Source organism: Urocitellus parryii, chromosome 8 (assembly GCF_045843805.1).
Source record: "Urocitellus parryii isolate mUroPar1 chromosome 8, mUroPar1.hap1, whole genome shotgun sequence".
NCBI classification, from domain to species: domain Eukaryota; kingdom Metazoa; phylum Chordata; class Mammalia; order Rodentia; family Sciuridae; genus Urocitellus; species Urocitellus parryii.
The window spans coordinates 147,398,443-147,424,645 of NC_135538.1; the positions used below are offsets into that span (position 1 = coordinate 147,398,443).

Consider the following 26,203-nt stretch of genomic DNA (forward strand, 5'->3'; position numbering starts at 1 on the left):
AGGAATAGGACAAAATTCAATTTTTTCCATATAGGTACTTAGTTTTTCAGTACTATTTGTTGAAAAGATTATTCTTTTTTTCATTGAACTAACTTGATATCATTTTTTAAAAAAATCAGTTGACTGTACATGCAGTGTGTACCACATTCCATAGTTCCCATTGTTTATCCTTGACCAAAATGGTCTTGTCTTGATAATTGTATCTTTTTTAAGTCTTAAAATTAGTTAGTGGTAAGTTCTTCTAACCTTTTCTTTTTTAAGATTACGTATTCTAGGACCGTTATGTTTCCATGTATGTTTTCCATAAGCTTGTCCGTATCTACCCTCCAGGATTTTGATTGGAATGTGTTGACTCTGTGTATCTTTTGGAGGATAATGGACATTTTTCAGTTTTCTAATCCAGTTACTGCAAGTAATGGCTCATGAGTCAAATCTGGCCCTTTGCCTGTTTTTATAAATAATGTTTTTTGTTGGTGGTGGTGGTTTGTTTTAGTTATATATAACATTAGGATTCATTTTGACATAGTTATAAAAGCATGGAATATGATTTGCTCTAATTCAGACCCCAGGAGGTCCTTTTCCTACCTATCTCCCTCCCTCTGTTCCTTTCCCTCTCCTCTACTAATCTTTCAGCTATAAAGAAAGTTTTATTGGTGCACAGCATGCACTTTAATTATGGGAGTCACGATGGAGACTGCATGATCCACAGAGCCTAAAATATTTACTGTCTAGTCTTTGCAGAAATCATTTCCCAGGATTCCTTAATTTCTCCCAGCAGTGTTTTCTAGTTTTCACTGAGGATTTTTTTGTCAAATTTGTTTCTTGATTTTTTTTTCCCTGTAATTGTAAGGAGAATTTTGTCTTTTAATTTTCAAGTTGTTTGTAGCATTTGTATAGGAATATAGTTGACTTATATGTGCTGACTTTATACCCAGAGACTTTTTTGGCTTTCCTTATTAACTTTTATAAATCCTTTTGTAGATTCCTTTAGGTTGTCTACAAACTAATCATATCAACTGATATTCTTTTTTAAAAATATTTATTCTATTTTATTTTTTTTTAGTTTTTGGCGGACACAACATCTTTGTATGTGGTGCTGAGGATCGAACCCGGGCCGCCCGCATGCCAGGCGAGCACGCTACCGCTTGAGCCACATCCCCAGCCCCTGATATTCTTTCTTTTTCTCTTTTTCTTGCCTTATTGATTTGGGCAGGACCACCATTGACATACCATACAGAGGTGGTGAAAGCCAAGCCTCCTTGTCTTACTCCTGGCCTCAATCTGACTGGAGTACTCTGCTTATTGATATAGCTTCTTGTAGATGCCCCTTTGTCAGGGTGAGGAAGAAGGTCCTTTCTTCTCCTGCTTTGCTAAGAACTTTTATTCGAAATTTTGGTTGACTTTTGCCAAATATATTTTCTTCATCTATTACGGTGAACATGTGGGTTTTTTGTCCTTTAATCTGTTAATGGGATGAATCACACTGATTTTGAAATGTTGAAACAATTGGAAAAATTTCTCCCTTTTTTTCTAGTGTACTATGCTTTTAATGTATTGCTGGGTTTTATTATGTTTTGTTAAGGATTCTGGCATCTGTGTTCATAGTGATGCTGTCACAACTCTTACAGCATCCTTGTCAGGTTCTGCTGTCAGAGCTATGCTAGTTCCCCAAGAAGCAAATGGAGAATATGCCATGCTTTGTATTTTGTTAAACAGGGTGCATAAAGTCGGTATTAGTCCTTTTTTTAGTGTTTGGTTGACTCTTCTAGTCCAGGAGTTTGGGCCAGTATGTTTTAATTCGATTTCTTTAACAGATGTGTTATGATTCGGGTGGTTTGTGACTTGGAGGTGGTTTGGAGATGCTTCAGGGCCCATGTGCTTTTCATCTACGCTGTCAAATTTGTTGAAGTTGTTTATATTGTTCACTCTTCTTCTGTTAATGTCGGTGGCCTCTGTGGTATTCTCTCTTCTGTTCTTGTTGGTAATTTGGGAGTGAGGAATGGAAAGATCAGATCTGGGCCTAGTACCAGGTTCCTGGAATCGATGACTTGTTCTAAAATCTTTTAATTTAGCCCTTAATTATTCTTTTCAAAAAGTCATTTAATTTTAATTGACAAATGAAAAATATATGTTTGTTGTATGTAAGATGTTATTTTGAAATGCATGTGCATTGTGGAGTGGCTAAATCAAGCTAATTAATTTATATTTTACCTTATATATTGATTTTTTTATGGAGAGAACATTTAGAATATACTGTCTTTCATCTTCAAGATCCTCAACCTCTGCTTTAGAGTAGAAGAGAAAAAAGTGGGAGGGGGCTGAGGAATGCAGTGTGAGATTGTGGGGCAGGGGAAGCTTGTCTGGCCCAGGGGAACAGTGCCTTGGTTGCACTGAATTAACCAGCACCATGCCCCAGGTGACTTCTCAAGTGAACAAGAGGCAGGCATTTCATTGTAACATTGAGAGGGGACTGCAGCCGATCAGCAGTCAACAATAGAAGACTGCTTCATTAGAGTCTGGTGTTTGAACCATTTTCACATGATTTATGTAGGTAGTGTTTTAAGGTTGAACAGTTCATTTAAAAAGATTTTGGGTGAATCATTTAATAGTAGGTTATTAAATACGAGGTGTGATTTTTACATTTCTTTCTATGCTTTGACTAAAGAATAATTTGGAGCCATCCATAATTGCTCCTCTATTGCTCTCTCATAATTGAATGTACGACTTCAAATTCATCCCTGCTAATTGCTTACAGTGTTTGGGTGCGTCAGTATTTTTCCCCCCTTGGGTGGCAGTTGTCATTTTCAGCTTCTCTAACAAACTTAGTTTTTGAAAACTATAGGGTTTTCTTTGGAATGACTTTTTTTGTAGACAAATGATATGTGTCCATCATTGAAAACTTCAAAAGAAATATAGAAAAGAACAGAGATGCTAGCCAAGAAAATGCAACTTCCTGTTAAGGAATAGTGCCAACAAGATTTTTCTTTCTTTCTTTCTTTTTTTGACGGGGAGAGGGGAGTACTGGGGATTGAACCCAGAGGTGCTTGACCACTGAGCCACATCCCCAGCCCACCAACATGGTTTTTGTAACATGCATTTGAAATAAGAAAAAGAAGCCAGGCTGAAATAAGAAATTGCTGAGCATGGAGTAATTATTTCCCCACCCAAAGAAATAGTGGTTTCTAAAAACTCCCTAAAAATTGAAAAATACATTATGTGACTATTGAGTTAAAATCACTCTAACCTTAAAAAAAAATTCATAGTTCTATTAGAAGATACTAATCAACACCATGCTCTGAAATCAGTAAAAGTAATTCAGATCATATCACACTTCAGTCGACCTCCTTTTCCCCCTTCTTTCAAGTTTTTTAAATATCATTCTCCCCCATAACCACGTGCCCTCTGCCTTTCTCTCTCACTGCTGTAGTTCTGTGGATCCCCCGTTCCCTGTGGTTTCTTCTACTGTAGTGCCTTCCCTTCCAGGTTCTGCACTATGGTTTGTTACCTGGTTGGATGTATCTTAACATCGAGGACTTTTTTCCAGGAGGGTCTCAGAGGTGTTGGATCCCTTATGTTTTGGAAAACTTGCTTGCTTTTACTCTTAACCTTGCCCTACAATGGAAGCCTTTTTCATCTCCTTAGGGTCCCTTACCTCCTCAGTCACTCTCCTTTGATACCTGCCATCCTATTGTTCCTGTCTACTTGATTGCCATCCATAACCTGAACCATGGAAATGTTTATTTAAACAATGTTTACTGAGTCATCTTGGTATTTAGCCTGGTAACACTATCAAGGACCACGTTGAGGGTTTATTTGTGGAACAGCAGTAAGAAGAAAGGCAGCAAATTCCACGTGTTTTTGTCGTTTCCTTTTTCAGGAGGCTTCCATCTCGGTACATAAAGAACTTTCTTAGGTGACTCTGATGTTTAGTCCACAGAACAAATGTACCATGCTAAATTCGGGACTTAAGGGGCAGTTAGGTTATTTGTAGATGTTATTGTTTTTGTCAGTACTGTAGCAAATAGCTTTCTATTGATGCCATTTTTGAGTATTTTTGTAGCATCAGTTATTTTAAATGAAATTTTGGTATCAGAGTGTATGTTCAGTTTCAATATGATATAATTTAAAAGTGCAGAAGAGGATTTATAATTGTATGTAAAGCATTAAACCGTCCCCGCCCAGTTTACGAAGTAGAGCAGTGGCTTCCCACGTCCTGGGTGCTCCTGCAGCGCATCTCCTTTTCCTTTCTCTGTAAGGGCAAATGCTCTTTTGAATTTCATTGCTTTTTGTTTTATTAACTAACCTGTTGCAGAACATTTCAGTAACAGTGTTTTGCATATTTTTATCTCATCTTGCTTGTGTTCTGCTGCAACTTGCTCTTTCCACTTGACATTGAGGTTTCTGATGTGTATCTATGTTGATACCTAAACTCTGGTGTACTCGTTTTCTCTCCTGGGCAGTATTACCTTATGTGAGTCTGTCCCAGCATTTCTGTGTTCCTGTTGGTGGATATGAGGGTTGTTTCTAATTTTTGGCTGGTACATGCAGTGCTTTGTGGCGCATTCTTGCCTGGTATTGCTAGGTGTATTTGAACACACACGTGCAAGTTTCTTTGGAATATATTCCAAAGACTAGGCTTGCCAGGCCATGTGATATGTTAGTCTTTAGTTAGGTAACTTCAGGATGCATAGCTCAATGAATTCTCATAAACTGCACATTTATCTGGCTCTTAGTATAGAAATTGAATAGCCCCTCAGAATCCATCTGGTACTCCCTGTCTGTCACGGCCTCCAACCTTTCTTCCCTGTCTACTTATTATTCTAATTTGCAAGATTGTAGATTTTTTTCCTTGTTTGAGCTTTATATAAGTGGAATCATATGGTCTGATGGGTGCGGCTCGTTCTGCTCAACATTATGTTGTGTGTACAACATGAATACATCTCACAGATGTGTATGTTGTGTGTACAACATGAATACATCTCACAGACGTGTAGTAGCCTGTGGTTGTAGTTCACGCCCATTGTTGTGTAGCTTGTCATTGTTTAAATATAATATGGTCTATTTGTCCATTCCACTACTGAGAAATTTTGGGTTGTCTTTATCATTTTTCCTATTAACAAACCATGCTCCTTTGTACTTTTTTTTTTTTTTTTTTTTTTTGGAGGTGCTGGGGATTGAACCCAGGAACTTGTGCACGCCAGGGAAGCACTCCCCTAACTGAGCTATATCCCCAGCACTCCTTTGTATATTTTTTAATCTATCTGTTAGTGCACATGTTACAAGATTCTCTCTAGAAAATATATATAGGTTAGAATTGCTGGGTGTATCCTCTTTATACTCTAATGAATTGCTGGTGGTATCCTCAGTTATGAAGTCAAGTTACTATGCATTTAAAATCTCCATATTTTGTCAAATTGCTCTCCACAGTGGTATTCCTGCATGTTTTTACTAGGACATCCTCATGAACGTACTGTCTTCTGACACCCTCGCTCATGCAGGGTCTTAGCAAACTTTTTTGTTCGTTTAATCGGTGAAAAAGAGGTATTGAAGATAAATAGACAATTAAGGCTATGTTTTATAAGTAAACTTAATTAAAACTTGGGTTTCTTTTGCAGCCTGAGACCTCAGATCATTGTTCCCTCCCTGAAGATCTAGTGAGTATTTCTGAGTATCCTGGATCAGAGTTAATGTGCTTTTGATGATAAGTAAATGACAGCAACGTTTCATGAGTTTCTCGTCTTCATTTGCTTGCTGATCAAAGCCTTTCTGATGTAGCTTGGTAACTGTGTTATGAAAATGTCATCAGTGGTGTTATATGTGACCCACTCCCAACTTAAAAATGTATACTGCTTTATATTAAAAGGAAGTAAAGGCTCCCTTGCCTTGCCATAGGGCTCAGAATTACTGAACTTGTGTTTCAGGGATGACTTTATGACCCTTTCTCCACTTGAATCCTTCCCAGAAAAGAACAGGAGGGCCATAATTTGATTTTCTTGGCCTGGATTCAGCAGCAGGAGTGTCCCATGCATTTTGACTTCAATGTGACAGCTTTGTCCTGTCCATGACTAAATGTGGAAAGGGGAGTAGTATGTCTAGCTGGCAAGGACTGGCCACATTTCGGGTGTCTTCTTGAAGCTTAGCTCCCTGAGTTGGCAAGATCCGTGCAACCAGATCCAGTTTAAAATGATGTTTCAAAATTCTGGGCTTCTGAGTTCTCAAATTCTGAGAATTCTGAGTCATTCTGATTTTTAGTAATTCAGGATTAATTTGAGGTTGTTCCAGGTATCTGAAATACAGGGACCAAAATGGAATTTTTAGCAAAGGGAGAAACTGACATCTAGCTAATCTACTTTAAATCCATTCTGTTACTTGAGGAGTGGGGTGTATGTGTGTGTGTATGTAGACATACACATATATACATACATATTTTTAATAGGCTGGACCCTCATATATTCCCTTGGTATGGCAGTGGACCATATGATTTCTGGATTTGAGGTATAGACAGTATGAGATTATAGAAAGAAAGGAAAAATAACTTTAAATATTATATAATTGTTTATCCATCTGTCCCGTAACATTGAGACTATTTTGCAACCAGAAAAATCTGAACTCTTAAGATAGAAGCTGTTTATGAGATATAAGTATGTAAAAAAAAAATGGAAGAATTCTTGGAAATTGATCTGCTGGTTTTTGTGTTCAGTTGAGAGAGTCAGGTCGAGGTTGGTAGTGATGGTCATCTGCCTTACATTTTTAATGTTCCTGGGATTCTAGGGTCACAGCAGTTTCTAAGTTTTCAGTAAGTATCTTAGGTACCTGGAGCTTCTGTAGCAAGTTACCAGGATTCGCTGGAAGGCTTAGACAGTCGAGCGTGTTCTTCCACAGTTCTGGAGCTAGAAGTCCGAATCTGGGCGTCAGCCAAGCCGTGCTCCCTTTGCAGGCTCAAGGGGGAGGGTCCTCTTGGAGGTTGCCAGAAGTTGTTAGCATTCCTTGGCATGTGGCACACTGCTCTCATCCCTGCTTGCATCATCACCACCCCTTCCCCCGGCTCTTTCTTCTCTGTTTCTGGCTTCCACTAAGGACTCTAGTCATGGTGAATTTGGGGCTCCACTATGCCAGTATGAACTCATCATAACTAAGTACATCTATAAAGACCCTGTTTCCAAATAAGGTCATGTTGTAAGGTTCCGGGTGGACATAAAATTTTGGGGAACACTAACCTAGCACAGTGAGTATTTGATGATTGAATATGCTAATAGATTGACTATATTATCAAGTACGGGTTCTTCAGTGGTATGTGTATTAAAGTGAGGGAGGGATGTTTGTTGGTTTGTTTACAAAATTATAGGGTTCCAGGGTTGGCGACTAGCCAGAGCATGTACTAAGTACGAGTCCCATTGCTCCTACACCAGCAGAGTTCGGGTTGGTGTGTCTTCAGATGGGTTTCTAGGGAAATAATAGCTGGGGGACTAGAGCAAGATGCCAAGGCCTCTAGTGGTCCTGACTCATTTTGCCCACTGAGCTGCATGACCCAGGGAACAGAAGAGAATTGGAGCAGCCTGGGTTCATGTTTTCCAAGGCACTGCATTCCACCCTCTGCATAGTCCAGCTTGAGTGCCAAGAGCTGAATCTCCATTTGCTCTTGCTTCAGGATCGGGCCAGGAAGGTGGCTGCTAGAGACAGGCTGGTGTGCTGGGAAAGGAGCTGGAGTGCCCCTGGTTTTGGTACAGCGTGGGCCTGTCAAGGATAGGTAAACCTAAAGCAGGCGCTGAGAGCAGAGGTTGCAGGTGCATGTGGCTTCAGGGGCTGGGCATAGAAGGTGACTGAAGCAGTGGAGTATACTGTTGGGAATGTTGGGGCTCGTAGACAGTGAAAAATGTTCCAGATAGCCTCTTGTTCAGGTCTACGTTTGGCATCTTATTTGATGGTACTAGTGTACATTTACCTTCCAAAAGTTTTTTTTTTAAAGTAGTCTTTGGCTAAAAGCAGTAATGATAGACTAGTACTTGGAGAATTATTTTTTTATGTCCAATTTTAACTCTTTCAAAATCTTAAGTAAAAGGGAGCTGGATGATAGATAACTATGGAGCAGAAATAAATTTCCCTTTTGAAACTTAAAGCCAGGCTTGCAGGGTAGTAAGTGGGTGGCGCTCTAAAGATTTACCTGGCATTGGTGGGACTTTGGAGGGGGGAGACTGTCACTGTACATTAAGGCTATATTTTGCCTTACGAAGCATTGTGTGTATCATAATCCATTTCTGTTTTTAAATTTGTGTGTGCAGAACTCTGGTATAGAATTGTTAAGTCTAGTGTGGGGGGGTAGAATAAAGGGCTAAGGATGAATGAAATGAAGATGGCCCTCTGTCCTTGGCACCACCCGCATGTCCGTTTCTCTCTGCTGTTCTCTCTTTCTCTGCTGGTACATTTCAGAGAGTGTCAGAAGTTTCCAACCAGTGGTGGTACTCCATGCTCATCCTACCTCCTTTGCTGAAAGACAGCGTAGCAGCACCCCTGCTGTCTGCCTACTACCCTGACTGCGTTGGCATGAGCCCTTCCTGTACCAGCACGAATCGTGCTGCCACTGCTGGGGATACCAGCCCTGGGAAGCTGGAGGCCTCCAAGGTGGCTCCCTCTGCACTTGGTAAGAGCTGGTCCTGCTACTCCCTCCTTTCCAACCCTTACCGCTGCCCCCGAAGAAAAGTAGGGGTGAGCAAAATGCAAAAGAATTCTTAGAAAACATAAGGAGGCATGATACAGGGCACATAATTATTCATGCATCTGGTTATATAGTCAGCCCTCCACATCCACAGTCCTGGATCCACAAATCCAACTAACCATGGTTAGAAAACATTTGGGGAAAAAAAATTGTGTTGAGTATGTATAGACCTTTAATTCTTGTCCTTATTCCCTAAACAATATAGAACAGCTATTTACATAGCATTTGCATTTTGGGGGGGAGTGTAAGTCACCTAGAGGTGATTTAGAGCACACAGGAGGGTGTATGTGGATTATATGTAAATATTACACCATCTTGGCGAAGGGACTTAAGTGTGCATAGATTTAGGTGTCCTGGGGTGGGGTAGGGCTTGGAACTAATACCCTGAGGATGTTGAGGGATAACTGTACTGTGGACCTGTCACACCATTAGTTTACAGTGTACAGTTAACTTTTCCCTCAGTAATTTGGGAACCCTTCACATTAATCTGAACATTGGATAGTGTGTGGAGGACATGCACTCTGAACTACCAGAAGAAAGCTCTGAACTCTGTGAGCAGTACCTTTTTCTCGTTTCTATCTTTCTCCTCTAATGATGCCATGGGTGATCCACTCTCAGAAAGGTGTAGAGCCTCAGGGTAGGCATGTTACTGACTACCGACTAGAAAGAATCTTCAAGATTCTCCATCTTTTACTGTCTGTGCACACAGACAAACTGCATATTTTATGGTGCAAATAGATGTTTACATTGTTTTTATTTTTCCATAAGTTTTTATTTTTATTTTTCCATAAGTTTTTAACTAATAACACTGATCCCTCTTAAAATGTAGATATGACGGAGATCAAACCTAAAGTGGTAATTCCCAGTGTTAATGAAGGTGTCATGAAATAGGTGCTCAAATCCTGTTGGAGGGTACATTTGTGAAGGACATGTTGGCAGTGTGCATCAAAAATCTTAAAACAGGTACCCTTAAATGCAGCAGTGCCATTTCTAGGACTTTTTTCTGAATACCTATTGTATGAGTAAGTCCAAAGATATATACAGAAAGGAATTTGTTTTGGAATTGTGTACAACAGTGAAAAATTGAATGAAATTTAAATGCTCAGAATAGGGGAATGGCTAAGTAATAGGAAAATATATAACCATTGAAGTCATGTGTAATGACATGAAAAAGTGTTCATAATATTCTAAATTCTAAAAAGCAAATTAGAAAATAGCACCTCTAGCATTTTCCCCAGCTTTGTAACAAAAGAAGTATCTGTTATATTAATATTCCTCATTTGTCAAAGCAGAATAATAGAGCATGCCCCTCAATGTAACCCCACCACTAGGACACCAACAAGGGTTAGTGATTATTCTATTTTTTTGTGTGTGTGCCAAAAAACATATCTTGAGGCTGAGGCTGTGGCTCAGTGGTAGAGTGCTTGCCTAGCACATGCGAGGCCCTGGGTTCAATCCTCAGCACCACATAAAAATAAATAAAATTAAGATATTGTGTCTAGGTACAACTAATATATATATATATATCTTTATGAGGAGTTGTTTTATGGGTATAGAGCTTCAGTCTTGCAAGATGAGAAAGTCTCGTAGCTCTGTTGCACAACAGTGTTTTTTAAAAAATCAAAATTTTCATGCCACAGACACTAGGGTTGTGAATAACTTGTGAAGTAAGAGTGGGAAACTGTTTAGTTCATGGACATTTTATCCATTGGGTGCAAGAAGCAGAAGTTGTGCGGGATAGACTGTGGGGCTCTCCCAGGTTGTGCTTTTGGGTTTGTTTTTGCTCTTTAATTCTTCTGGATTTGGAAGTGACAGCCTGCAGGAGTTGCCTGTTTGTGTCACCTGTCAGTTCCAGGCATGAACCGGTACTTCCAGCCTTTCTACCAGCCCAATGAATGTGGCAAAGCCCTCTGTGTGAGGCCTGATGTGATGGAGCTGGACGAGCTTTATGAGTTTCCAGAGTACTCCCGGGACCCCACAATGTACCTGGCTTTGAGAAACCTCATCCTTGCCCTGTGGTATACGAATTGCAAAGTAAGTAAGCATGGCCAGCTAGCAGCAAGGGGACAGAGGACCTCCTTGCAGGAGAGTGAGGCCCTCTGTGGGGATGGAAGCCTCAGACCAGGGCTTCTCAGCCTCAGCACTGTGGCGTCTTGGGCATGCCGCCATTTGGGTGCCAGGGGGTCCATCCTATGTGCTGCAGGATTCTGAACAACAGCCCTGGCCTCTGCCCACTCTGTCAGCAACACTTCCCAGTCATGACAGCCAGATACACACTGAGGATCCCTTATCCAAAATGCTTGGGACCAGATATGTTTCCAGTTTGGGTTCTTTTCAGATATTAGGATATTTACTTGAAACTTTATCGGTCAAACTCTCTGATCCAAAAGTTAGGAATGCTCCAAAATTCTTTGAGCACTGTATTAACACTCAGATTTTGAAGCATTTCGGATTCTTGAATTATAGATGCTCAGCCTGTATGTTTCTGGACATTTCCAAAAGGGAATAGAACCACCACTTAGACCATATGTACATTAGAGTGCTCAGTCTAGGAATGGGAATGAGGTGCAAGACTTGGTCCAAAGAGTTCCGGCAGCACTGCCAGGAGGGAGATAAAAACAAATCAAAGATTGGATTATAAGAGAGCAGGTCTCCTTACCTCAGTGTTTTCAACCAACCAAGATGGTGATTTTCGCTCTGATGGAACTGAATAAACGTTGGGAGCACCACACAGGACCACCTTGAAAGGCGTGAACATAAGCTGGGGGTAGGGGGAGTAAGAATGCCAGTAGTTTTGTTTTTGTTTTTAACAAAGACAAACTCTCTTGGCCCTAGTATTTTTCTGATTTATTATTTCTTCAGCACTTATTTGAGTCACTGTTAGATACAGAATGTTGTGGGAGACTGCCACAGTGGTCTTGATTAAAGAAAGATATTCTGACTTCACTCTGATCTTTCACTGGATTAGAATCTAGTGTGAAATGAGTTGACCCAGTTAAATTCTGGATTAATACAGTTTATATGAATTACACCCAGGTGAGTATGCTGGGCAAGGTAGACATTCACTAAATTATATAAAGTTGTGGTCAGAATTTTCTGTAAATAAGTAATATACATTTCAGAAACAACCTTGGATTTATTGTTTGTTACATTTCTTTGATTTTGAAATTTGATAGGGCTGGGCACGGTGGTGCACATCTGTAATCCCAGTGGCCCCAGAGGCTGGGGCAGGAAGATCACAAGTTCAAGGCCAGCCTCAGCATCTTGGCAAAGCCCTAAGCAACTTAGCGAGACATTTCTCAAAAAATAAAAAGGGCTAGGGATGTAACTTAGTAGTTAAGTGCCCCTGGGTTCTATCCCTGGTAACAAAAACCCCGAAAATTTGGTAGAGGGGAAGAATTTAATAAAAGTCCTTGGTATTTGTATGTAGTTTATGGGTTTTTATTAGGAAGGGATACTGGGATTGAACCCAGGGGCATTTAACCACTGAGCTACATTTGAGCCATTTTTATATTTTATTTAGAGACAGGGTCTTGTTAGGTTGCTTAGACCTTTGCTAAGTTGCTGAGGCTGGCTTTGAACTCAAGATCCTCCTGCCTCCACCTCCTGAACCACTGGGATTACAGGTGTGTGCCGCTGTATCTGGTTCTGTAGTTTAGGTTCTAATAAGAGTATTTATTATTTATATAGGAAATAATTTGGTTAAAACAAATTTAAAAGAATTGAAGACTTTGCAGTGCTTTTTCTAAACTTTATGAGCACAAATGTCTCTCTTCAGCAGCCCCAGCAGCGTGCTGCATGTTGTTTGAGTCTTCCAGCCACACTGTCATCCCAGTCTGATTGATAGTGGAGCCAGATGTTGGTGACAAGTAGAGGATCCTGTCCTCAGCTTCCTGTCCTGGGCTCGGGAAGTGGACCAAGGAAAGCTAGTGTCTTTTTTTTTTTTCCTTATAAGTTCATGACATCACTCATGAGCCAGCTTTTGCTGCTGGTACCAATTGCAGCCCGGGTTTCTGTAAGGTCCTCTTGAGTCAGAAGGGTAATGTGTTATGCCACCACATTCCCTCGTAGCAGTCCTTCTCAGTGAGAAGAAACGTGGATGCTCAAGTATAAACTGCTGAGTCCTCTCTCCCTTCCTCCTCTTATTCCCTCCAGCATACCCCTTCTGTCCTTCCTGTCTTGCTGATAAATGGTGGATGCAAATTATCCCTAGAGGCTTTTCTTCATTATGATAAAATAAACATAATTTACCATGTTTACCATTTTAGTCATTGTGGAATGTACAGTTCATCACCACCGTCGAGTTCCAGAACTTTCTCAGTATCCCAAGAAGAAGCCCCATACCTGGTCACTCTTTCCTGTCCCCCACCAGCCCTCAGTAATTGCTAATTTACTTTCTGTCTTTGTGGATTTGCCTGTTCTGGATGTTGCTTATAAATGGAATCATGTAATATGTGGCCTTTTGTGACTGGCTTTCACTTAGCATGGTTATTTTCAAGATTCACCAATATTGTTGCATGTATCAGAACTTCATTCCATTTTATAGTGGAAGAATAGTTCATTGTTTGAGGATATACATATGTGTGTATCTATAGATGTAGATATGTAGACAAATATGAATGGATATGTTTATTTATCCATTGATGGACATTGGTTTTCACTGCTTGGCTCTTTGAATACTTCTGCTATGAACATTGTATCTAAACATGTTTTTAATTCTAGGTCATGTAATGCTGGGTCATATGATGATTTTCTGCTTAACTCTTTGAGAAATCAAAAGATTTAAAACTTATTTTTAAATTGACAAAAATTGTATCTGCTTATGATATATAATACAATGTTTTGAAAAATGTGTACTTAAAGGGGCTGGGGTGGTAGAGCACTTGCCTAGTATGTGTGAGACACTGGGTTTGATCCTCAGCACTGCATTTAAATAAATAAAAATCCATTAGCAACTAAAAAGGAGTTAAAAAAAAAAGAAATGTGTGTACTTTTGGAATGGCTAAACCAAGCTAATTAATATCTGCAAATTTTTTTTTTGTGGTGAGAACACTTTGGCCAGTGTCTCCCCACCCCACCCCACCCCACTAGTCCCTGGTCCCTTCTACACTCTCTCGAGTTCAGCTCTTTCAGATTTCACATACACGTAGGTGAGATTGTGCCGCTTTGCTGTCTATTCATCTGTTGTCACATTTCTCAGCTCTTGTGAAAGGTGCTGCACTGAACGTGGGAGCATAGACCTTGACACTGATTTCATTCCTTTTGGAAACTGACCCAGTGGTGGGATTGCTAGATGGCATGATAGTCTGTTTTTAATTCTTAAGGAAGAACTATATCATTTTGCAGGATGGCTGTGTTGATTTCCATTCCCACCCACAGTGTGCAGAGCTCCCTTTCCTCCGCCTCTTGTCCCTCTTACTTATGCCCTTTGGTAAAGGCTGTTAGCTGGATGAGGTGATATACCGCATTATAGTTTGAATTTGTGTCTCCCTGGTGATTAATGAGCTTGAGCATTTTATCATGTACCCGTTGGCCACTGGTACATCTTTTGAGAAATGTCCCGTTAGGTCATTTTCTCATTTTTTCTGGTGCCGAGAAAGGAACAGGGCCGTGCACATATTAGCCAAAGTGCTTTACCACTGAGCCACATCCCCAGCTGCTATTTTGTCCATTTTTAAATTGGATTGTTTCTTGCTATTCATTCATTTTGAGTTCCTTGAGGTTTTTCTTAACACTTGGTCTCATTTCCAAACACAGGAAGCTCTTACTCCTCAGAAATGCATTCCTCACATCATCGTCCGGGGTCTCGTCCGCATCCGGTGCGTTCAGGAAGTGGAGAGGATACTTTATTTCATGACGAGGAAAGGTCTCATCAACACAGGCGTTCTCACAGTGGCAGCTGACCAGTACCTGCTTCCTAAAGACTACCACAACGTAGGTGCCGCTCTGCCCTGTGCTGTGGAGCCCGTGTGTCTCTGTGGGGATACCCAGCAGACCATGGCATCACCATAGAACTCACTTGAGGACTGTGTGGAGTGTTCCCCCCACGAGGAGGGTGCCCAGCTGTCCCCACACTGAGGAAGAGGGGAGGGATTGCTTCAGACAAGTAGCACCATGTGCTTGAGGAAAATAATTTTCTAAGAGAATTAAAAAAAAACAGTAGGTGAAGTCAGAAAAGTGGAACATGCATTGTTGCCGTTGCTCTAATTTGAGTTTTGTTTTGTTTTGTTAAAGAAATCCGTCGCCATTGTTGGGGCTGGTCCAGCAGGATTAGCAGCTGCTAGGCAATTGCATAACTTTGGAATTAAGGTAAGATTTCTGGGATATGTAGGTGGAAACAGATGGTTATCTGCTTCTTTGGTCTAAATTTTCTAAGACATAGAAACCAGTTCTAATTTTAGTAGAGAATCTAAATGTGTTACCTCTTTACACTAGATCCTAGAATAGTCATAGCATTTGACATTGATTCAATAAAAGAAGGGTGGAGAAAGGTAGAAATCCTCCCAGCTTTGGAGGGAGTTTCAGACCCCATTGAGCAAGTCAGGAGAAACTCTAACTTGGAGTTAAAATAGAAGCTCTTGATAGATTTCCTTCGCACAGAGGCCAAGGGGAAGCCCTTGCTTCTGTTGATAGTTTGAGACGACAAAGGACAGCCCTGCAATTCGTTTCTTGGAAGTTCCTGAAATACTCATGTAGATTTTCTTAGGCAAATAAATCAAAGGCACTCTTTGGATCTTATTCAAAAACACAAACCTTTGCTTTTGGAAGGAAGACTAAATTGATTGATTGCTTGAGGTAGAACTGTGTGATTTCCATAGTCCTGCAGGTATGTAAGGGGGCTTGCTCCCCTGAGGAGGGGTGGGCCACGTGCTGTTGCCAGACTCTTGCCTTAAACCAGTTCATATTGAGCCATAATAGAGACTGACAAAAACATCTGTGTGATTCATTGTCCGATTCCATTAAATTGGTTTTAGTGAAAAATGAGAAATTTGTAGAATTAAATTAGCCTTTTTACTCTTCTCTACTTGGCTAAAAGAAGTGACTTTTTTTTTTTTTTTCAATATCTTCTCTGGGATGATTTTTAGAAGTTCCAGAGTTTCAGAGAAAATTTTTCAAAAGCTGTGCCTAAAAGATTTTCTTCCTGGTTGGATGGAAGACCCATGTCATGGATCATTATATAGTTGGCAAAACAGAAGATTCTGAGATGGATTTATAGGACATGTGCTTGCATTTTGAAATATTTTCTGTGTGGTAGTATACTAGAAAGTATTTTAATTGATTATTTCAGCATTGGGTATTAGAGCCAGCTTTTTTGTTTGTGTTTTACTTGGGAAACCTACAGATTATATTTCAGAGAAGGTTATTAATATCCAAAGTCTAGGGAGGGGCTGTCTTTAATATTCAGCCTTCCTCTTACATTAAAAAGAAACTAAAGTGTTAAAGTCGGAGGAAGATGGTGAGTAGCATGGAGCCACACAGTGTAGCCTTCCTGGTTAGAGGAATTGAGGAATTTAGGTCTGGGGTCCCCTGCCACTTTCCTCTAATTCTTCCCAAGTGATGAAGGAGACAGCCAGGAGACCATCCATTCCCCTTGAGGTTAGAAAACTGATTCTTGTCTTAGGGAAAAGTTAAGGCCTATTTGTAGTGCTAAAGGGATTTTGCTATACATATAGACATTTCATAGGAAAATCAACTTTTTATCCTAATTTTAAATATAGGTTATGGAACTACTTAGTGATAGCTTTCAAAGTACATCTCACGTACTAACTTATCAAATCTTATTATCTGATTTGAGAGGAAACAGTGAGATCCCTTTAGCAGATCACTCAGATCGCTCTTCTCGGATATTTGGGTTGTTTGAACATCTGCTTTGCCTTCTGTTCACCCTCAACTGAAGTTGTTTCTTTAAAAGTATATAATAAATGAAATATGGAGATTCTTTATCAGTATCATTCTGTATTTTTAAAATATTGTCTGATATGACTATTCTGTCCTGTTTAGATTCCCTGGTTGTCTTTTTAGGTGACTGTTCTGGAAGCCAAAGACAGAATTGGAGGCCGGGTATGGGATGATAAATCTTTTAAAGGTGTCACAGTGGGAAGAGGACCTCAGATTGTCAATGGCTGTATTAATAACCCAGTAGCACTAATGTGTGAGCAAGTGAGTTTCTTTGAGATCTGTATTGTGAACAAAGTAAAGAAAAATGTTTCATTTCCTTATTGATAGTATTAATGTGGCTGGGGTGTAGCTCAGTGGTAGAGGACTTGTCTAGCATGTTTGAGGTCCTGGGTTTGATTCCCAAACTGAAAAAAAAAAATAGTGTTAATATGCTTCTAAAGTAAGTAATATTCAACAGTCTCCTCATCCCTTTTGCAAGGTAAATAAAACAGTTACCCTTCTGTCTTCCCAAGAAGGTATTTAAAAAGGTTTTTTTTTTTTTTTCTTTTTCCCAGATCTTTAATTTTGTATGTTATTTGCAGGCTACTTGTTCATAATCTTAGGGCAGCTGATCAGCAGTTAAGAATACAGGATTCTTATTTAAAAATTTTTTTTTAAAGAATGATTTTTTTAAGTTGTTAATATATCTTTATTTTATTTACTTATTTATATATGGTGCTGAGATTTGAACCCAGGGCTTCACATATGCCAGGCAAGTGCTCTACTGCTGAGCCACAACCCAAGCCCCTCTTATTTGACTTTCAGATAAGCAGTCATTTTTTAGTGTAGATGTGTCTCATATTACATGGAATATTTTGTCATGTTTGAGCATACTTAATTCTTTAAAAAGTTTGTTATTTATCTGGAAGTCAATTACTGGGGCATTCTATTTATTATCCGGTAACTTGCGAGGCCCAAGAATTTATCTGAAACTTTTTTGGGGGGATGGGGGGTGCTGAGGATAGAACCTAGGGCCTCACGCATGCTAGGCAAGTACTCTGCCACTGAGTTAGAGGAATTGAGGAATTTAGGTCCTCCAACATTGATTGACAGTACACTCAGTTTCAGCTTCTATGAGTGTTTGTGTGTGTTGTGTTCATTTACATGAGGGTCCAAAGGGGGGCAGAAGGGTCGATGAGGACAGGAGTCCACAGCATCTCAAAGAGTGGCAGGGGTTAGAGTTCACAGCGCAGAAACTATTGCTGTCCCCCTCACATTCTCCTAAAATTAAGGCATTCTCCAGTTCACGCTGTTTTCTCGCTACGTCACTTTGCTGCCATTGTGTGTTAAGCACGCCCAGCTTTATTTTTGCCTTTAGACCCTCTTCTCCATGAGAGGTCTGTCTGATTTCAGCTTAGAACCTGTAAATATTTTTTCCAGGGAAGATTTTCACCTTCTTATTCTTATTATTTTGAAGCTTGGCATCAGCATGCATAAGTTTGGAGAAAGATGTGACTTAATTCAGGAAGGTGGAAGAATAACTGACCCCACTATTGACAAGCGCATGGATTTTCATTTTAATGCTCTCTTGGATGTTGTCTCTGAGTGGAGGAAGGATAAGACTCAGCTCCAAGATGTCCCTTTAGGAGGTATGGGGAGAATGGCATTCTGATTGTTCCATCTTCTGTCACTCTGACCTTAGCAGGAGCAGCGTTCACTCGGCAGGCTCCGCGTCCATGGTAGGGGCAGAGCTTATGCATGTTTCCTGGGGATTAGTGGACTCTGCAGACTGGTCCTCGGAGGGGGCAGAGTTTCCTTGGGGGTCCTGTCCATGCTCGTGTGCATATGTGCATAGGGACCTTATTTTTCATGATAGCTGGTGTTTTACGAAGTTACCTAAATGTTCAATTTTTAATTTCCCAGGGGAGCTTTCTTTTAAGGAAACCTCTGGTAAGCCCTGTGTTGTTAAATCCTCAGCCCGTAATGTCTAGATGAATGTTTCCGTATACCAGGATTTCTTTAGGCAGTATATTTAAGGTTTCTTTTTTTCTTTTTTTTTTTCAGTGTATTTTGCTTAGGAATGTTATAATTTAAGAATTTTAACTCAGAATCCTTCAGCTTTGGTACTTAAATAAGTAGTTTAACCACAACTCTGTAGCATGCCTGACTGCCTGTAGTGACTCATTTCCATGAGGGGGCTGGCCGAGATTTCCTGCACTGCTTCTTAAATTGATATTTATGTATCCTACAATCTTATGACCTTGGAGGCATGTCTGTATTTCTTGAAGTGTGAATGTTTGTACTCAGTTTGTAAGACATTAATTTTCTCCAGCTGTGCGTGTCTGTGCATGGGTTCTCAGTTCTTCAGGCGGGATAGCGCTTCATCTGCTTGGGCTGTTGGGCAGAAACAGTCTTTTTCTCCTTCTCCACTACCTCTAAGAGATGGACCCACTCTGATCACCCTTGGAAAGGGTTGACTGACAGACCATAGCAGAACATGTTACAGAGATAGACTCCAGTGAGCAGGGACCGTTTCATCCCGTCTTGTGTGTAGAGCAGGTGGTGGGTTATTAAATTTTCTGGGGTTGAAAACTATTAGTCTCACTTGCAGGGTAGTCTCAGGATTTGGTTAGTGTTCTGCATCTGTGGGGTAGTTGCTGGCTGGGGTTTTCTTTACACTTCTTTCAGAGTTACAAAAAAAAAAAAAAAGATTGCTTTGTCTTGGCCTTATTTTTAAAAAGTCATTGAAGGCTGGGGTGTGACTGACTCAGTGGTAGGGCAGTTGCCTAGCACATGCCTGACCCTGGGTTTCATCCCAGCACTGCAAAAAAAAAAAAAAAAAAAGAAGAAGAAGAAGAAGAAGAAACAAAAAGGCCTAGTGATACTGTATAAGTCATTTTTCATCTTTATATTTAATTAGAAAATTCCTTAATAGTACACACACCTCTGTATAAGGTTATAGATACTTTCTGCGTTTCTGGATCTCAGCTGAGATCTCACCGTAGTGTAGCGCATAGCTGGAAAAAACAAATATACATACTGAGAAGCTGGAATTCATTTCACAAAGCATGTAGACTGAAGCTTTTAAATATCACAAGAAAATTGCAGTAAGGCCTTTCCTAGTCTATTCATTCTTAATTTTGTATTCTAAAAACCATGATTCTTTCTCCACAAAACAGGAAAGTAGAACTGGTATCAGCAGGGGCCTGGGACTACCAGGAGGGCACTGGCAATGGCAGAAAGCCAAGGGTTGAAAACCTAGCATAAATCCAGAGGTCCTTTGGACATCCCCATGTTACAGTCTTGTGTGAGAATAAATTCTAATGAGAACCTTGATTGGAAGTTAGCTGCTCCTTAGTTGATTCTAGCAAGGCAAGGACACAGTGTTTACTGGATGCTTGGGGTCTGTGATGTACCTGTTGGGCAGCTGTAGTTCACAGTGGGTGCTTGAAATTAGACATGTGGTCACATGCCTCCCTGTGGGTCCTCCGGGGATTGTTTCATAGGGCTGTGTCTGCAGGGTTAGACTCCAGGTGAACGGGGTAGATGAGTGCTGGGGGCGAGAACAGAGAGCTGCGGGGCCTTGGAGTGGCTGGGTGATGCTGGGCTGTTAAGTCATGGGTGGGGAGGACAGTCCCATGAGGGAGAGTGGGTGTGGGCCCTGCAGGGCTGGACTCCACCAGGAAAAGTGTCAGAAGCAGCAAGGCCACACCTGTAAATGGACAGGCAGCAGTTGCTACCTTAAAAAAAGCTAACATGCTAGCTGTGGCTTTTGGAATTTAGTATCCAACAGGAGCCAGTAATTAAAGATACTGAAACAGAAGGGTGACGTGACAAAAGGACTTAGTGGACTGTTCTTGTTTGGGAGAGAATGTTGCCAATGGTTAGTCTTCTGTGGTGTCTTACTTGAAGTGAGATGTTAAGAGAACTTGACTTTAAGGCATTGGCAGTAGGACCAGAGAAGTACTCTTCTTTTTGTGTGTACTTACATGTGTGTGTGTGTGTGTGTGTGTGTGTATTGGAGGGAGGGGTACTTTTTTCTGCATCTTGGGCATAGGAAGAAATGATTTCTTAACTCAGCATTAATGAAACATTTTGAAGGTATCAAATCCCATAGCTTTGTTTCCATTAAGATAAGCTTTTGCCTCCTAAGAAAAATCAACCTGAGAAATCCCTCCCCAAGATTACTTAGGGAGAGACTTGAGAAGTTTTGGGTTTTGCCAGGTGAAGAAGATTGAGAGCAAAGGATAAGGAACTAGACAGAATCATGTAAATGCTGTTTTTTTCTGCTTTGATCCATTATCACAGAGAAGATAGATGAGATCTACAAAGCTTTCGTTAAGGAGTCCGGGATCCAGTTCAGCGAGCTGGAAGGGCAGGTGCTGCAGTTCCACCTGGGCAACCTGGAGTACGCATGTGGCAGCACCCTCCACCAGGTGCGCCTGGCCTTGGGAACGGGCTTGGAAATGCTGTCATGGGGGGCGGGGGGCGTCTTATGTTTAAACATCCACTCAGGCTGGTTTGGATGAGCAGGGAAGAATGGCTGAGTTACCCAGAAGATTGACAACCAGATTTCAGACCATATGAACCCTACAGTGATTTAGAAAAGCAAGAGAAACCCCAATTCAGTTAATGCCCATGAGGCCAATCTATAAAACCCCAGAAAGGAGCATGGCAGGCTGAATTCTGATTCAGGGGGCCAGGAGCCTTGCCCTCTGCAGAAACTCCTGAGTCACCTTTGGAGAGAGTGGAATCTCAAAGGGCCTTTCTCAAGAAACCAAAATAAAGCATCCTTGCAATTTTGGCCCATTTATCTTGTAAAAATAAATTTAAGATTTCCTTGCTCATCGAACCAGCTGTGAACCTAACACTCCAGTGTTGCACATTTTGAAAGGAAACCCATAGATGGTTTGGTCTGCTCTCCTGGGGGCTCCTTTCCCGTTCAGTGCTGCAGTACAATTGAATTCCATGCTGAGTTCAGTCTCTGTAGAGTTTTATGTTGAGGAAACTTGCAGGCATATATGTAGAGCTCATCAGAAGCAGTTTCACGCCCAGGGAATTCTTCTTTGCCAGAGTTGTCTATGTATAAAATCAACTTTTATTATCTTAAGAATGGTCCCCATGCCCACGTTGTGTAGGCCTTTTGTTCTGTGGAAGGCTTTCCTCTGCACTCTGGAGGGAGATCTTCTCTGGTGGTGGCATCTCCCTGGCTGGTCAGATTGTCCTCTTCCTTGATGTTTGCGGTGGGCTGGTAGCCTGCCCTCCCACCTCGCTTTGCGTAGGTGTAGGCTTAAGGATTTACATTGCCAGGTTCCCAGCATCCCCTTATATTTCCCAGGTGTCTGCTCGCTCCTGGGACCACAATGAGTTCTTTGCCCAATTTGCTGGTGACCACACTCTCCTGAGTCCTGGGTACTCTGCAATCATTGACAAGCTGGCTGAAGGGCTAGACATCCGGCTCAACTCTCCAGTGAGTATGGGCCAGAGTGGGGACTCTAGTTCTGCCTTGTTTTACGAGAGTATGAAGTTTGGGGCATGGGCCCTCAGGGGACAGGTGTGGTTGCTGTCTCCCAACTCTGTGGGGTGGTGGCATTACCACGTTGGGCGCTTGCTGTTGCAAATGGTAGCAGCCGTGTGTGTTAATCAAAGTGGTCAGGCTGCTTGCCCCTCCAGCTCAGTGCAGTTATTTTCACCTTAAGTTTCCCTTCAATCTTTATCCCAACAGGTTTATATTGTACATTGTAAAAACAGAGATGAAGCATATCTTCATAATGAAGCATAAAGTGAAACATATATTATCATTATGAAGATTTTCCGTATTCTAACAAGTTTATAAAGTTCAATTCTGAGTTCAGCTGTAGCTATTTAGCTCTGAATGCCAGGAAATGGTTTCCCCTGGCCTTAGAGAAGTGAGCTCACCTGGTAGGAGAATTGGAAAAGACTGAGGTTCCAGGTCTCATTTTCTTTCCGTAATTGCTTGTCCTGAGCCAGGTGCAAAGCATTGATTACACTGGTGATGACGTGCAGATCAGGACGACAGACGGCACTGGGTTCTCTGCACAGAAGGTAAGTGTCAGGCCTGCGCCAGGCCTGAGGGGAGGAGTCAAGGGCTTTTTCTATCATGTCGTTTGCCTTTGGCAGTCTGTCCAGGGCCTCGTTGGACTTCTCATGAATTAGGTCTGTCCACTTGGTTGTCTGTAGATGTGCGAATCTGTTCTGCTTGGTGGATGCCCATCTAGATGCAGGGTGGATGCAGTTCTGACCAGTGTTCCTCAGGTGGGTTCTGTGGCACCGTGGTCCTGGGAGCAGGAAGTGTGCACGTGTGTGTTTACGTTCCCAGATTGTGCTGGGGTTGAACCGAGAGCCTTGCACATGCTAGGCAAGAGCTGTACCTTTGAGGTAGGCCCCTGTCCTTGGGACACTCTTTGGGCTGAGAAGAGCATAGTAGAGGTTCTGGAAAGTCCTGCATTGAAGAAATCCGTTTTACTTAATTTTGTGCTTTTTACTATGGAACCTTTTTCAGATAAAATTCTGTTTTCATCCTGAAGCTACTTTTCTATAACTTAAATACTTGTACATAACTCAAAGACAACCTGGAGTCACACTGAGATGTCCCTAGTCCTGGAAAACAAGGGCCCATGCTTGGGGTGGAGGGGATTATAAATAATGGAAGTTCAGTCATGCCTCAAGTGATACCAGAAAATATCATGGTCTAACAGCCACTGGTTCCCAGATAGCTGTGCTTTCTACTCTGCAGTGATCTCACATCAGTCCCAGTCTTTGGTGTCATACAGATATAAAGGCTTGTGTGTCGCTTGGGAAGAAAGGGCCCAGAGATGAGGTGGGGTAATACTGCTGTTGCCACTAACTAGCTGGGAGACTGGACTAGCAGTGCTTCTCAGTCTCGGCTGCAGGTCAGAATCACCTGGGAAGTGCTTTTGAAGAAAGGTACAAAACCTCCCTCCCAAGAGAGTCGTGGTTTCCAAGCCTCCCAGGTGATTCCAGGGTTGCAGCCTGGCTGGGAACCACTGGGCTGCGGTGTCTAAGCTTAATGTCTAAGGCTTTTCCTAGTGTTTTTTTTTTTAAAAAACAAAAATCATCTTCTAAAATTTCAAGTCAGCTGATGGTTCAGGCTTTGGCATTCTGCGCTCTGCCTCTTTTTGTCCAGGACCACACCCTTGCTGTGCTGACCCTGCCTAGTCACCCTCCCCTGACCTGACTGGGCACATGCACCATCCTGTCTTCATCTTCTGGCCTTCCAGAGAAGTTAAGGCAGAGCTGTAGGCTGCGTTTTGAAATGTTTAAAGCAAATATTTCATTTTTCTGTAGCTAGCACTCACTGCAGTTTGAAGTCTCCCTGGATGCGTGAGGGAAAGCTTTCCAGCCCAACACCATAGACCCGCAGCCTTTAACCAACTAACTCAATCCAGGCCGCTTCCACTGTGTCTGAGTGGCAGTTCTCAGCCAGGGTGTGTCTGTGTCATTTGTTTACCCAAGTTCTTATGCTTTGGGAAACTTTTCTCAGTAAGAAGACATCTAGACTTCATTTCCTTTCAGTTCTTATTCATAGCTCAGTGGCTAATTTCTGCTTGATGGTTTTAGTCACATGGTAGCTGTTATTTATAAACAGACTGAACTTCTTAAGGATGAGAAGGACATGTTTTATAAAATTTTCATGCAGAAAAAAAAAATCACAGGAATAACTGTGAGATTTGTGGTCCTGAGTTGAGGGTTCAGCTGCGTTAGCACAGGAGCTCTGGGGTGGGTGGGTGGGTGGGGTGCTTGCTGCTCAGCTCCACCGGCTTTCCTTCGTGTGGTGCTGGCTGCGGGGTTAGGAACACACACCCTCTTCCCGGGCCCCCTGTGGCTGAGGTCAGCCTGGCCAGCCACATGCCCTGCATGGGGTCTGGAGGCTATGGCTTCCTTGGCACCTCCTCTGCTGACAAGTGGTCAGTGTTTTGTTTCTGGAGCACAGAGCAGAGGTCCTGGGGCTGTGTGTGGTGGCGGGGCGGTTCTGGGTGGGCTGGGTTCTGGATCTGGCTGCAGCAGCGGCAGCTTCCTCGTAGCAGCGTGGTTCTGGAGCCAGAACTGCCTGAGGTATGGCGAGGCATCACCTTTGATGGCTGGATTTTGTGATGTGGCCTTGAGAATTGTTCTTGGAGGCTCAGCTTAGCATCTGTTTCACCAACCCTTCTAAATGATTTTTTTAGAACCATATGAGACTTTTTACTTTCAGCTTAAAAAAAATTTCATTGTGACCGGGTAGGCTGGTGCATGAGTGGAATCCCAGCAACTTGGAAGGCTGAGGCAGGAGGATCATGAGTTCAAAGCCAGCCGCAGCAATTTAGCAAGGCCCCAAGCAACTCAGGGAGACCCTGTCCCATATTTTATACAAAGAAGGGCTGGGGATGTGGCTCAGAGGTTAAGCGCCCCTGGGTTCAATTCCTAGTACCAAAAACCAAAACTAACAAAAACATGGCTTTACACAATACTATCACTCTAATCCCTGACATTTGTAATGTGCTCCATCATTTATGAAGCATATTAACATATCTTATTTTTAATCTTGAGCATCAAGTGGTCCTGACATTAATAGGGCAGGTATTTTCTTCATTTTATAGATGCCTGGTCGAGATGAGTGACAGAGCTTGACCACACATTAGAATTTATCAGAAACAATAGAAAAAGTTCTCCCGGCCCCATATTTTGGACAATGTTCTTTTATAGCATTACTTTTCAGGGCTGGGATCTGCCATCTCTTCTGACCCAGGATTATTGTAAGTTTTCAGGACCTTTATGCAAATTCCTCCATGTGGATCTCCCTTCTCTGCCAAGTATCCTTGTAGTGAACAAACTGCACAATCACACATGGCAGCCCTTATTTTCATAACAAGATGGGATACTGATGATCTTTTGATTGGAAATGGGGAGAATGTTCAAGTGTTGATCTTCTAGGAAATAAACCCACTGAGTAGTTGTGTTAGTTCAGTTGCTGTGTGTTTACCATTAATTATTTCCCACAGGTATTAGTCACTGTACCACTGGCCATACTGCAGAAAGGTGCCATTCAGTTTAATCCACCGTTGTCAGAGAAGAAGATGAAGGCTATCAATAGCTTGGGGGCAGGCATCATTGAAAAGGTGACGAGACCTAACTTATTTATCCTCAGAGCTCAAGCAATTTATGTCAAATGATATGGAGAAGTAGTGGGTCATGTTTTAATCCAAATACAACTCAGAGATTTCCTTTTTATTTGAATAGTTGTTCATGAAGAATAAAAGGAACATTAACAAAACAAAAGGCTATCTGAAGCCTCAGTTTTGACTTTTAGGAGAATGAATCTTGTTCTTCAAAATTTGGATTTGCTATGAGCAATTCTTATATTTTCTGCTTTCATGTTCCACCCCCCACTCATTTGTCCCAAAGAGGACTGTGGTCTACTTCCTCTCCCTTAGAATCCCCTGTAGAAGGCTGCCAGGGCTGCAGTGGATCTCTGCACACAGGAGGAGTGGGTGATCGTGACATGCTGCCTTAAGACCCCCATCAGGAGGGCTGTGCATCTTTAGATTAGCCTGTGGATTAGCAGGCAGGCAACTTTATCCAGGGGAGTGT

General features: G+C 41.7%; 1 protein-coding gene across 3 annotated transcripts in view; it reads left to right on the forward strand.

The window, feature by feature from the left end:
- The window catches only part of Kdm1b (lysine demethylase 1B), a 45,716-nt gene that overhangs the window by 13,410 nt on the left and 6,103 nt on the right, over positions 1-26,203 (forward strand). For all 3 annotated transcript variants that reach the window (XM_026402184.2, XM_026402186.2, XM_026402185.2), the window contains 11 exons: positions 5,616-5,654; positions 8,428-8,638; positions 10,563-10,747; positions 14,471-14,647; positions 14,948-15,022; positions 16,736-16,873; positions 18,069-18,240; positions 20,900-21,027; positions 21,930-22,061; positions 22,583-22,657; positions 25,615-25,731. In XM_026402184.2, coding sequence (XP_026257969.1) covers positions 5,616-5,654; positions 8,428-8,638; positions 10,563-10,747; positions 14,471-14,647; positions 14,948-15,022; positions 16,736-16,873; positions 18,069-18,240; positions 20,900-21,027; positions 21,930-22,061; positions 22,583-22,657; positions 25,615-25,731 — 1,449 coding nt within the window. The remainder of the gene's footprint in view (positions 1-5,615; positions 5,655-8,427; positions 8,639-10,562; positions 10,748-14,470; positions 14,648-14,947; positions 15,023-16,735; positions 16,874-18,068; positions 18,241-20,899; positions 21,028-21,929; positions 22,062-22,582; positions 22,658-25,614; positions 25,732-26,203) is intronic.